This window comes from Amphiura filiformis, chromosome 19 (genome assembly GCF_039555335.1).
Source record: "Amphiura filiformis chromosome 19, Afil_fr2py, whole genome shotgun sequence".
Taxonomy (NCBI): Eukaryota; Metazoa; Echinodermata; class Ophiuroidea; order Amphilepidida; family Amphiuridae; genus Amphiura; species Amphiura filiformis.
The window spans coordinates 8,164,106-8,177,358 of NC_092646.1; the positions used below are offsets into that span (position 1 = coordinate 8,164,106).

At 37.9% G+C, this 13,253-nt stretch overlaps 1 protein-coding gene across 1 annotated transcript in view; it reads left to right on the forward strand.

Moving 5' to 3' along the window:
* LOC140140872 (uncharacterized) overlaps positions 1 to 13,253 on the forward strand; it is a 30,824-nt gene that overhangs the window by 11,179 nt on the left and 6,392 nt on the right. Inside the window, exons 6-12 of the mRNA XM_072162618.1 lie at positions 3,516 to 3,572; positions 5,394 to 5,464; positions 6,646 to 6,707; positions 7,226 to 7,344; positions 10,336 to 10,505; positions 12,433 to 12,605; positions 13,074 to 13,191. Coding sequence (XP_072018719.1) covers positions 3,516 to 3,572; positions 5,394 to 5,464; positions 6,646 to 6,707; positions 7,226 to 7,344; positions 10,336 to 10,505; positions 12,433 to 12,605; positions 13,074 to 13,191 — 770 coding nt within the window. The remainder of the gene's footprint in view (positions 1 to 3,515; positions 3,573 to 5,393; positions 5,465 to 6,645; positions 6,708 to 7,225; positions 7,345 to 10,335; positions 10,506 to 12,432; positions 12,606 to 13,073; positions 13,192 to 13,253) is intronic.

Genomic DNA, 13,253 nt, shown 5'->3' on the forward strand with positions numbered 1-13,253 from the left:
AAACGAAATGTGGAGCAAAAATCCCATTGTTATTACCCTTTTCATGTGTCTTTTAATTAATAACATCATTTGGAATTTCAGGTGGGGAAGAAAGATGTGAAGTCATTGGTGAGACATGTGTTTGTGCACCCAATACCATTCAGCACAAAATGAAACCTGATCATCGTTATTGGGCAGGAAAAACCTTTTATGTGTCACTGACCCCTGAACATGTTTAAAGCAAAACCTTCTATATGGGAGTTTTGTTTTAAACATGTTCTAGGGCCTCAAGAACATACTGGATGTTATTCTTGCCTAACAACATCATGTTATCCAGGTGTTAGGGATGAACAACTGGAGGTCAACCAGTGACTTGTGGTTAAAAAGTCAGTTCAGTCAGTGGTTGTCAAAAGTTAGTTGTTTATCCTTTACAATAAGTGGTGTGATCAAGCAAAATCAGTCTGAAGTCAAAGTCAACATATTCAATTTTCAGTTCCTTATAGGATTGTAAAGATTATTTGCAAAGCTGCATTTTGCAGAAAACCCCATTGAATTGGGCCAACCAGTTCAAAAGATTTAAGCAGTTAACGAGTTTCCAAAACAAAAGGAAATACTTCCTTTGTTGGGTTATATCTTGAAACCAATATTTCTGACTGATTTTGCTTGATCACATCACATACAGACCTGCCAACTGTCCCTCATTTTGAGGGACTGTCCCTCATTTGGGTTTACCAAAGTGAAAATGAGGGACAGTCCTGTTTTCTGTAAATTTCAGTGATGGCAAATTTAAATGTAAGAACAGCAGAAAATGATGAAAATGTCACTTTAAAATTTGCTATTGCATTCTTATTAGTCTATTGTGATAAATTCAGACCTGCAAAACCTTCTCTGAATTCTGAATGTATTGGACACCTGAAGTCTTTGAATTTGTCAGTACGGTACCTGGTTTGTGTACATGTACAAAGTTTTGGTCTCAATTTCACTCATTCTGACTTTGGTATGTTGGCAGGTCTGCACATATTAGATGATCAGCCATACACCCAAAGAGATTAGACCCAAAGAGTACCAATTCTGCTGTTTGCTTTTTGCTCACGGAAAGCAAAATAGTGTACCACCGGATTATTTTGCCATGTTCCAGGCAAACTTCAATTTTAAAACATGTGCATGATTGTTTGCGTTTGCATGTAACATGTTGTTCAAACCTTTGAGGTGCTCAAACTTAAGGGATCTGGAATGAGCGTTTTGACAGAATTTTTTGTGGGACATGAGAGCACATCAGACATATCGAATTGCATTCTGAATACGAAGAATGTCTTTCTGATATCAAATAATTTTCATTTTTTGAAATTCACGATATAAATACAAATTTTATGACAAATTATTAAAATTTGATATTTTTCACATTTTTGATATATAACAGTCCTCGAAGTAAATGTTATAAATCTAATGATATATTCTTAAAGTGTATGTAGCTGAGAGGAAAAGCCGATGATCAATTGAAAATTTTGACCTTTCATATTGAAGATATGGATTTTTTCCCCAAAGGTCAAAATTTTCAATTGATCGGCTTTTCATCCCACCTACATACACTTCAAGTATAAATCATCAGATTTATAAAGTTTACTTCGAGTACTGTTAAATATCAAAAATATCAATTGTTAATGATTTTCCATAAAATGTGTATTACATTGCAAATTTCAAAAAAATCAAAATTATTTGATATCAGTAGGACATTCTTCGTATTCAGAATGCAATTCGATATGTCTGATGTGCTCTAATGTCCCAAAATAAATACTGTCCAAACGTTCATACCCCATCTCTTAAAGATGCCAATTTTCGTTTGATTGCTGACTTTTGCCAATAACTGGCGGAGATCACTATATTGCAAATTTACCATAGCATTATGCAGGGATGAAATTCTATGTCAGTACTCAGAGGATCTACTCTCTTTGTTTCACAGTCACACCACCAGTCACAGTGTTGATGATGTATCACCTTAATCGCCCACACAGGGGGAGAAAATTTCCAATGGAGCCACCCATTTAGGGTTGTGCAATAATTATGAGCCCGGGGGGGTTAAAATTTCCAAAAGGCTCGCCAAAAACTCCACCTCTCGGCACGCCAAAAATCGCTTGCCCCCCCCTCTCGGCCCGCCAAAAAATCTTTGCCCCCCCCCCTTGTACATGCCAAATTTTTGGGATGCCAATTTTCAAACCTTAAACAGTATATATACATGTTGCGAGCACAGCGAGCAGGAGAATTTGCATACTTAAGTGTTTCTGTACGGTTTTCCTAAGCCTTTTCAGAGCGTTTTATTTAAAAGGCGCCCCAAGAATGTGTGCCAAAAATTGCTTGCCCTCCCCTCTCGGCTTGCCAAAAATTGCTTGCCCCCCTCCAATTTTACCCTCCCTCCAGGGCTCATAATTATTGCACAGCCCCTTAGGTAACCTCATTTGAAATTCACACTCTCTATATGGAAGATTAAGGTAATGTCTATGGATTTTAGCATTTTTAGCTAGCCATATTATCCTGTCGGGACGGGAGATGTTGCGTTTTCATATCTCCAAAGCAGTTTTTGGTTCTCAGCTACAATTTTCTTGTCAGATGATGAACTCTGTTCGGGGCGTTGTTTGTCTTGAACAACTCGACAAGTTTTCACAGCATTGGGAAATGTTGCAGTTCTGGCCCATAACCCTAAGTCACTTTTACACATAAACACACAAACCCACCTTTCACTATAATTCGGGGGTTAAAGTTTGTTCGGTGTATAATAGGCAAAAATTATTTGGTTTTGTTCCTGCGCACATCAATAAAGTCCCAACTCATGTTCGCATAAATTCACATACGGGTGCGTCAGTCATGCATTACGCAACACGTAACTAGCGTAAATGCTGCGCCCAACTGCGTGCATGCCATTCTATATCAATACATGGATGTTATGAGTTCTATTTTTTTGCCTATTATAAGCCGAACAAACTTTAGGGCAAGAAGGCTCTATCTGCAATAGCTGCCAGATTTTTAGATGATGTGAACAATATAAAATGCATAAATTGTCAAATTTCTTTAGGGCAGCTATTGCAGATAGGACCTTCTGCTTCTGGTACCATTCACTCATATTGTTGTATGTATAATCAATAACCACTGTTTCAATAACCATCACTTTGTTACTGTAAAACACTGTGTGTTGTTAATTGTTTGCGTTAAGGTGTGTAATATCGGGAGAGAAGGTATTTTACATTTTTCACTTTGTGTGGATTCTTGGTGTGATCTGTATTTCAAATACAGTGTAAGTTGTACACAGCTCTAATGCTTAACCCCCTGAACTCTACTGGTCATCTAACATCGTTTCTGATTGGTTGATAACTTGAAATGCTCATTTCAATTGTCAATTATGACTAGGCTTTAAACTATTTATGGTCAAACTTGCATTTGCATATGGTCCTATTAATACCCTCCTTGATTGGTTCAAAATCAGACACAAGATTTGAATTGATAACAATAATGTAGCATCCCGTCTGTTGTCTATTTGTTGACAGGATCTTACAAGTAAACAGATAGCTGATGCAAGACACAAGTTCCAGTACTATGATAAGGTACAGTTTACTAAATGTTACCATCATTGAGTTATTCCAGTTGAAATCCATACACCCCTTATGGAACACTTGACCTTAATCACCCACACAGGGGGTGTAGATTTCAAATGGAGTCACCCATGCAGGTATAATTGAAGACAGAATTAAAAAGACTATAATGAAAGACAAAGATAAAGAGAATTTATCGCGTCTGACGTCATCTGTCAATCAAACTCCAGCACGGTTTGTTTACAAGTGTCGTGATGATGACTTGCTGAACGCGGATTTATAACCGGGCGCATTATTGTTAATTTTGCACCTTTCGACATGCAAACCATCTCAAAAGTTAGGTCTTTATAGTAGGAAACTTTCTTAATGGATGGCACCATGTCCACAATGCCTAGAAAAGCTGCTTTTTGCCTTGTAAAACTACGTAATTTTTTTGCCATTTCCTGCTATTCCTTTTCTCCGATCAGCACCAGATAGATCGGTCTTCCTTTTACGCGCTGATTAACCTGTGTAAACCAATCAAGGATCGTAATTGACAGTGACATCAGACGCATTAAATTCTTTTTATCTCTATCTTTAATTATAGTAAGTCTGCGCCTGACGTCACTATCATATCAATCAAACGACCCTTGATTGGTTAAAAGCGCATAAAAGGAAGGCTGATTTATCTGGTGCCGATAGGAGAGAAGGAATCACAGAAAATGGCAAAAAAATTACGTACTTTTACAAGGCAAAGACAACTTTTCTATAATGTGGTTCACCTCAAGTTTGATAGCGATGTTAATGTTTTTTTCCGGTTATGCTGCAAGGGACAAACGTATGTACGTGTGTGTGTATTGTACACTCACCACGTTTAACTTTACGTGTGTGATTCAATACTACAGCAAGCAAAATACGTATGTACATCACTACCGAACTTTAAGTAAACCAAATTATAGGCATTGTTGGCATTGTCCTTTCAGGAAAGCATGTTTCCTATTATAAAGACTAACTTTTGAGACAGTTTGTATATTTGAAGGTACAAAATTAAGAGCATAAGACACCCTGTTTTACTGCTGCATTCATTTTGTCCATTGTTTGAAACAAACCAACATCTGTATATTTTGATTATTCTGGCTCTAAATTTTACTGTTGTTTGAGTAGACTACAAAGAATATTAGGGAATAATTTGGTTCTAAAATCCCATATGTTGTCTTAACACTTTCAAAAAATTCCTATTTGTAGATGAACAAGTTGCTGTAACTTTCACAAAAGTTGGAGCAACTTGACCCCCTACAAAATTTTTTTACAAAACTTCTGAACAGTAGGTGATATTGAGAAAACAATAATTTGGGATCCTTGGGCCTAGACACATGATTTGATATACTTTTGAAGTGATATTGCAGCAGTTACAATTTTTCACCCTGGTATAAGCCTGTAGGGTACCAAGGGTGGCATTTCACAGATTCCATATCAGTAGATTTCAGAGATAAAGAAAACGCCAAAAACATCATTGTGTTTACTGTACTACTTCATTTTCAGCTTCAGAACCAGACTAAAGTAGGTGATTTTTTCTCTACAATAAAGCAAAACAAGGAAAATGTCATCCAAGGTGTTAATCAAGTTGTAGGCAGAATTTCCATTCAAATTCTTGTTTTCAATATTTAGAACACCAATTATAATGTGAACTTTTTTGGCTGAATTGTATGGTACATTTGTAACACAAAACCGTTTCATTGGTTCTCTCTTTTACCATCTCTGGTTATTAATTTCCTTCAAAATCCTTGTTATTTCGGATATCCCAGCACATTGCTAAAGAATATTGTATTATTGTGGCTCTCTCTCTGTGTACAGGATAATAGTGGTGCCATTGACAAGGATGAGCTGAGAGGGTTGTTTATGGACATATTCCCACACTTTCACAGGTAAGGCTTTTTTTATAATTCGCTGTTGTAGACCAACATCACTTCCTGCCGAGGTCACAACTACATCCATAGTGATGGATCATGCGGTTTGCATGACAACGTTATCTATGCTGTACATGTTGATGTTCTGCTGTTTGAATATCAAGTTTTTCAATTTCTTATGCGTTTCACTGCTCAGTTAACTTGAAAACTCTAGAAATTCCATACATTAATGATACCGCCATTGTGGTTCTCATGAAAGCGTGATCCAGTCCCTATGGTAATGCTCTGGGCTCACCAATGTGACGTCCCGTCTACAACAGCGAATTATTAAGTTATTATTTTGTCAGCCTGCTAGGCTAATTGCGAAGTCATTTTTTGTAATTTTGAGAACAAAGAACAAAATGTGGTTCAAGCATGCATCAGTTACGTAATCACCCTAATTATTTCAGATTATTCCGTTTCATTTGTATCATTACCATTTGTTCTTGTGCAAAGATTGGTGAATAAATATGTTTAAATGCATGCTTGAACCATATTTTGTACTTTGTTCTCAAGTTTACAAAAAAAAAGCGTAGCAGGCTAGGCTGATGATTTGTGACCGGCTAGTACCACAAAATTAGTGAAAGTCACAAGTTGATAGTTTTGAGACATCATGGCTGACTGAGTTAATATAATTTGTTTGCAGCGCACCTGTACAAGCAAGTAGTATGTCTTTCGTGAATGGCACATTATGCCCCCATTCAAAGGACATACAGACATACTACTGGGTTGAACCACAGCAGCTAAAGGGAGTATCCCACCATGCATTGCAGTCTATCTGCTTGCTCCATAGCATATATATACAAAATAAAAGTAAGAGCCGCTTAAATATTGAGAGCTATGGATAGTTCCACAAGACTTTAGAGATCATATTTTTTCAAACAAAAGTCTGAGCTCCTCCGATATAAGAGAGTAATTGAAAGTTGAAGTGAGGGATTTTGTAAACAATTTCTATGGCATGTGCAGTTCTACTATGATACTGCAGAGCATGATGGGATACACCTATCAGCTGCTGTGGGCTTGAACAGGTGTGTGAGAAACAAAGAACACCAACACAGCCTTTTTATGCTCTTTTCGTGGTAGCAGTAACCGGTCACATTTATTAAAATACTGGTAGAAATAAATTATGTTAATAATTTGTTTGTTTTCTGTGCTTCTAGAAATATGTTGGAGAGGTATGTGAATGATGAGTTCCAAGCTGGTGATAGAGATTTCAGCAGCGGTGAGTACAGCTTTTCATATACTCAAATAGTTTGTCCAGGCCCAGAGGGGACAAACACCAGAGGTCCATGACCATCCATCCGTCCCCTATGGATGAACAGTTGGTTCTTGGTTGAAATAACTCTGAAAATAGATATGTGGGAAACATTGTATATTATTGAAAAAGGTTAAATGTATATCCTTGAAAGAAGGTTTATTATTTAATTAATTATTTAATTAATTGATTAATTAATTATGATTTTTTAAAAATAATTTGTTTATTTATTAATTTCCCTTGAAAGCAGATTATTTATTTCTTGTTTCGTTTGCGAGTGAAACCCATTTTCCCTGGCAAGTTAACTTTTTGTAGGTACACATATTAAATTAAGCCATAATTAGATCCCCTTGCACCCTTTTCGTTTTAAAAAATGAGACCAGTTTAAAAATGGAGTTATGGTAATCCATTGTCTTTTTTAACAATTACTGGAAACTATTTTGCCTGACAGTTTTTCTGTTTTGTTTAATGACTTTTCTTCACAGGAATTGAGTTTGATGAGTTTCTAGGCATGTATCGACGTTTGTTTGTGTTATGCCGGAGTGTAGTGTCACATGACATATCAGATATTGTTCCATCTCATAGGCTACAAGGCACAATGCAGGTAGGAGCAATGAAATGGAATAGATAAGAAGTCATGCAATAAATGAGTCAAAGGGAGTCTTAACCCCCTGAGCACTACCTGCCGATCTAACATTGCCTCTGATTGGTCAATTCACTTAATAAACCAATCAGAATGGAGCTTTGCAAATTATTCACCCCAATATTTTTCTGTGTTAAAATTATTCTAACAATGTTGCTGATTGGTCCATTTGAAAATGAAAACTTCTTTTTGACCAATAGGCAGGTAGTTCTCATAGGGTTAAACCTGCCCTCCTCAAGCCCTTCACCTTGGTTCACACTTCAAAAATTATTTTTAGACAAAGATTCACCACAAGAAAAAGAACTGTTTGGTCAATATTCACCTGATCTGTGAGAGTTGGTTTCATATAAAAGCATATTTGACAATCTACATAAGGACAAAAATGAGTCAGATTCACAGCATCAGGAAACACATTGGGTCACGATTCTTAACCTTGTCCAGCAGGAGAGTATTAAATAGCTCTTCTGGAGCCTTCAAGCAGTAGAGAGTGATTGCTCTCGCTCTCCTTACAAGGCATTCCATGGTAGGGTCAAGGTTCCCTTGAATGCCTGCATAAGTTGCCACAAAGTGCCTTATCGTGTGTGATATCGTGTTGAAGAAAATATCAGAGCTTATTTCTTCTACAGTCTTTGCAGAGTGATCTCACACTAGTAACACATGAATGCCTTGTTTATGACATGATAAAACTGGGAGGTAGACAATCTGTAATGCCAGGAAATGGGTTTACTCTTTCTTTCAATTTGTGGCTATTTATTTATAGTTGGGACAAACATGATAGGGTAAGACTTTAGAATAAAGGTTACTTGCTTGGTAGTCTAGGAGCAAGAGGTTTTGAAAAATGGTCATGTTCAACACCCATGTCAACCAATCTTTGATACCATGAAGTGTTAGTATACAACAACAACAACAAGCAGCTTTTATATAGCGCCGTAACATGAGCAAAACAAGACCTCGGCGCTTTACAGAAAAAATATCTTAAACTACACATCTTACATTACTAATTTGAACAAATAAACAAAGCAGCATGAAACATGGGGAAGAAATTAGTCCGGGAATAAATGAGTTTTTGTTTGGGTCTTGAAAGAAGCAACTGTGATAGAGTTTCTGACGACATTTGGTAAAGTGTTCCATAACATTGGGGCAGCATGTGTGAAAGCGCGATCCCCTTGAGTAGTGAAAGTTCTGTTGACAACAAGGCGAGGTTGGTCGTGCCCGGAACGCAGGTTGACAGACGGAATGTAAATGTGAAGGAGTTCAGTGAGGTAAATGGGGGCTTGATTGTGCAGGCACTTGTAAACAAGCAGAAGGGTCTTAAAGATGATTCGCTGTTTGACTGGCAACCAGTGCAGCTCTTGAATCAGAGGAGAAGTGTTCTCACGTCTGTATAGACCCTCTAGATCACTGCTAAAGGGGTTGTGGACTCCAATTGTAGGGTATGTTTTTTGCTAGAGGTCACAAAACGTCACAAAGGTAAAAAACTGAAAATGCTATAAAGATATATCAAATAACTCGTCTGATAACAAGGATTAGAAAAATGTATTGTTTGTGCTTTATACGATCTATTGTTATTGAGTTATCTTACAAAAACCTCATTTTTAGGCTAAATGACATGTTTTTGGTTGTACATGGGTCAAAATTTCAAGTTTCTCTGATTTTGGCAAATTAAGGCCCATATGAGATTTAACTCCTAGGCTATATGGGTGGAAACTTAAGCTATGTTGAAATTCTCCTCTGTCTTAGACAAAGAAATTAGGTTCTATTGTACATGTATAAACTTGTATTGGTACATGCACCTTACAAAAACTATTGGAGGTGATCCTCTTTGCAATAGTAATTTATAAGTACTACACCAAAGGGTGTACCAAGGCATCTACGGGTTTAGCGTTGCACGCTTTGAATAACTTGATGTTAAGATTATTGGATGAAATAGGGTCAGAAATTGAACTATTTTAGTGTTACGATTACTGTCAGCCTATCAGGATTGCATTTAGTACCCAGGGAAGATATCTTATCACAAAGTTTTGAATTAAATCAAATACTGGAACTTACATTTTTTGCAACTTGCTACGTTGCGTCTGAAACCATCAGACTTCATCAGGCAACTGCCCCGCTGGGCTGGTCATGTGACACTTTCAGACGGCTAGGGATCGTCTTGATGGCCCGGTCCCATGCGTGAGATAAGTTGTGTCTCAGTCCCCCTTTCTTGTTAAGTGACGGCTGCTCTACTCTCTCCCAGATGGCTTCCTTGATGCCTCTCCTATGCCAAAGTGTCACATGACCAGCCCAGCGGGTCAGTTGCCTGATGAAGTCTGATGGTTTCAGACGCAACGTAGCAAGTTGCAAAAAAGTGTAAGTTCCAGTATTTGATTTAATTCAAAACTTTGTGATTTTAACGACTGGATGACTGAGAATATTCACTAAGATATCTTACCCTTCCCAGAATCCTTTGCAACATCACCTCATAACATCAAATGACACTCCTATTACTTTGCACAGGTTCCTTTTCTTTTCATGTTGAGAATAGACTGGCAACAGTGGGAATTCCAATTGAATGAACGCAGCTTTCGATCCAACTGCGATCGTATTTTGCGTATTTCAAACTTCATTGCGAACACATGACCTTGGATGCAATACTAACCAATCACAAGTGCGTTGGTATGGTTGGATTCACTTCTGCGTTATCCACGCACAGTCAAACACGCTGGCGTACATCACACAGTGTACGCAAAAAATCATCACGCTATACCAGGCATTCAATTGGAATTTCCACTGTAAGCATGGGTCGATAGTCAAGAAATAAACATATTTTGCAAGATCTGGAATGAAGTACTTTTTGTCACCATCAACCCATGTTGTACTAGATCAGTACAGAAAATTGAAATGCATTGTGGGAAGTGTAAGATTTCTATATATTGATCCTTTTTCTCCATCTTTGTTTTCCATCAACATCAGTCTGGAGGAGCCAAACCACCTCAAGTAGAATCTACAGCAAATGCAGACAAGCAAACAGACAAAGAAACAGATATCAAAGGTCAGAGGTCAATGTCGGGGGCAAGCGAATTTAGTGACGATGCATTCTTTGATGAGCCAGTGCCAAAGACGGGCAACACAACTGATTTTAGGTGAGTAGCCCAATCAATATTAGCCCAATCTTTAGTCAAAGTAAAAGGCACCCAAAATATGGGGCTTTTTATTAATTCTAGTGAACAAATTACTCATTTGAGCGGATAACCATGTGATTGACTATACCATAATTTGTCACCCTGATGTGGCAGTAACAGCAGCATGTATGAGGCAGCTGTTTCGCTCGTGCATCTATGCAGCATCTTTAAGCACAATTTTGTACGCAGGCGCTTTAATTGAAATGCGTACTGACGTCATTGGCGCATCAGGGTGAATAATGGTATGCACTTTTTTTACACAGTGATTGATCAGTAAAGTGAACAAAACACTACCAAACAGGTTGAAAAGGCAGTTCATCTGGAATAATTCTGGTATACCCTGCACACAAGTATAACCCTAATCCTAACTTTAACTCAAACCACTGTGGGCTATTCCAGCTGAAATCCATATACACCCCCTGTGGGAGTTATGACCTTAATCTCCCACACAGGGGTGCAGATTTCAAATCGAGTCATCCATTCAGGTAACTGCATTTTAAATGCATACTCCCTGTGTGGAAGATTAATGCAAGCATCAATTTGAAGCTTGAACCTACCCACCTCAAGTCTTGACATTGTCATAGTCGATTCAATGCCGATGATTGATGTCATACTTTTGTTTGGTCAATCATCGGCATTGAATCAATGTCGATAATATGTCAAGGGCTTGAGGTGGGTAGGTTCAAGCTTCAAATTGATGTTTGCATAAGGTCATGCCTTCTATAGCCATGTATGGATTTCATGTGGAACAGCCCATTCTGAAAGTAGCCCAATTGTGCGAGGTGAAGTGATGTGTGGGTATCACAGGATGCTAGGGCTGCAGGGTTTTAATTTACTATACTTTGACATTTAAAATATACTTATATAAGTAGCAGTCTTGTATAATACCACCTCTAGGTCATACAATCAGGGAATAAAGCTGTAAGCTATCATAACAGGTGTGTTTATTCCATAAGCTTACCTGTCACAGGGTGGTATAATACATTATCTTATCATACCATCAAGTAGTTTCCAGTGTTTTCATTGGATAAGCGCCACAATTTACTGACATGATATATCTCATATCATACCTGCTGAGCGTGTCACATGCGCATATCGACGCACTGTGTCATGTTAGTAAGGACAAGCGCGGCTCTGCATGACAACTCGCACAGCAACGATCGTTTCATAACAATCATGGCACTTCAATAATAGGCTACAAAGCCGGTGTGTTCGTATTGAAACACAGATTTCACTGAGATTTGCCACTCCAAATAATACAGAGAGCTTTTCTGAACGAAATTTGCAGCAAAAAGCGGGTCTCAGCAGAGTGGAATTTGTGTGGAAGATGACCATGCTGATTGAGCTCTCAAGCTTTATATGTGACCAGTTCCAACAAAACCCGAAACAAGTCGCCAGGCATGTTTTTGAGTTATAGGCCTTTAAAGATGACATTCCCATAAAAAAAATCAAATTTTGGAATTCTTTATTTCATGGTATTTGACCTTGGGACTGACTGGACTTTCAAATCCTTGAAAGTACTTATTAAAAAGAGACTTATTTAATCAATAATTGACACTTGAACTATGATAATCCCTATTCAATCCTGTGTAAAGCAGGAAACTAATGAGCCCATTACTCGAATAGCCATTCCAACGAAAACATCAAGGTATCATTTACAAAATAATCCATATCTTGAAAAGTGTTAATGCTATGTGTATAGTTTTGGTATCATTTTGAAGCTTATTGTCCCGTGCTTACATTTTTATTCAAATCATGAAATTTATCAAAAATGAGACTTGTTCCTGGTTTTGTCAGAACGGGTCACATAATATATTTTTCAAAATGTTAAAATTAAAATATCAGCCAGCTCACAACGTAAAAGTTTTCTATTGTTGTTGAATTACAGCTACCAAGACCAGGAAAGTCCGCCCACAACACCGACCAACAAACCAGCTTCAGGTGGAAGTGCTATGTCTTCATTAGGAAATATGCCACCCTTAGGCGGTGGTGGAATGGGCTCGCTTCCACCGTTAGGAGGCCAAGGACTTCCTCCATTAGGAGGACAGGGTGGAGCTAAAGGTAAGTAGTTGTTCACAGTCAATCACACAGAATTTATCAATACAAATTGGTTAATTCGTCTAATGACCATGGCAGTGCCATAACCAAACCATGGTGCAATGCTGAGCAACTCCCACACAGTATACACAAAAGAATTGGAATTTCAAGAACACAATTTGTGAAAATGACTTCAAACTTTATGCATGAAATTATTACAGTTTGGGTGAACAAGATTAACAAATTGTTAACTAATTTACAAAAATGTAATAAATTTTGTAACCTGTGATGTCATCGGAGGTGTCTCAACAACATCACTAGCAACAACAAATCTTCAGTGCAGTAACATCCGCTGAAAGGCGCCGGTTGACCGGTGAAAGCACTCCGTGAGTGTACCAAATTTAAGTAGCGAGAAGTATAATTTTGCTTTCTATTTACGTTTACCGTTTATGATGACTGTACATCATTATATTTGCCCTTGTTACTTGATAGGATCTGAGAGCCCAGACTGGAAGGATCTTCATGCCCTTGATGACAAGCTAGATAAACTAAGTTTTGATTTATCCAAGAGCGATGACGGTGGCGATGATTACGAAGATGACTTTCAGAGGTTAGTGGTGAAATAGATTTTAAGAAATCCCAATTTTTTGGGGGTTGGGGTGCCCCCCTCCC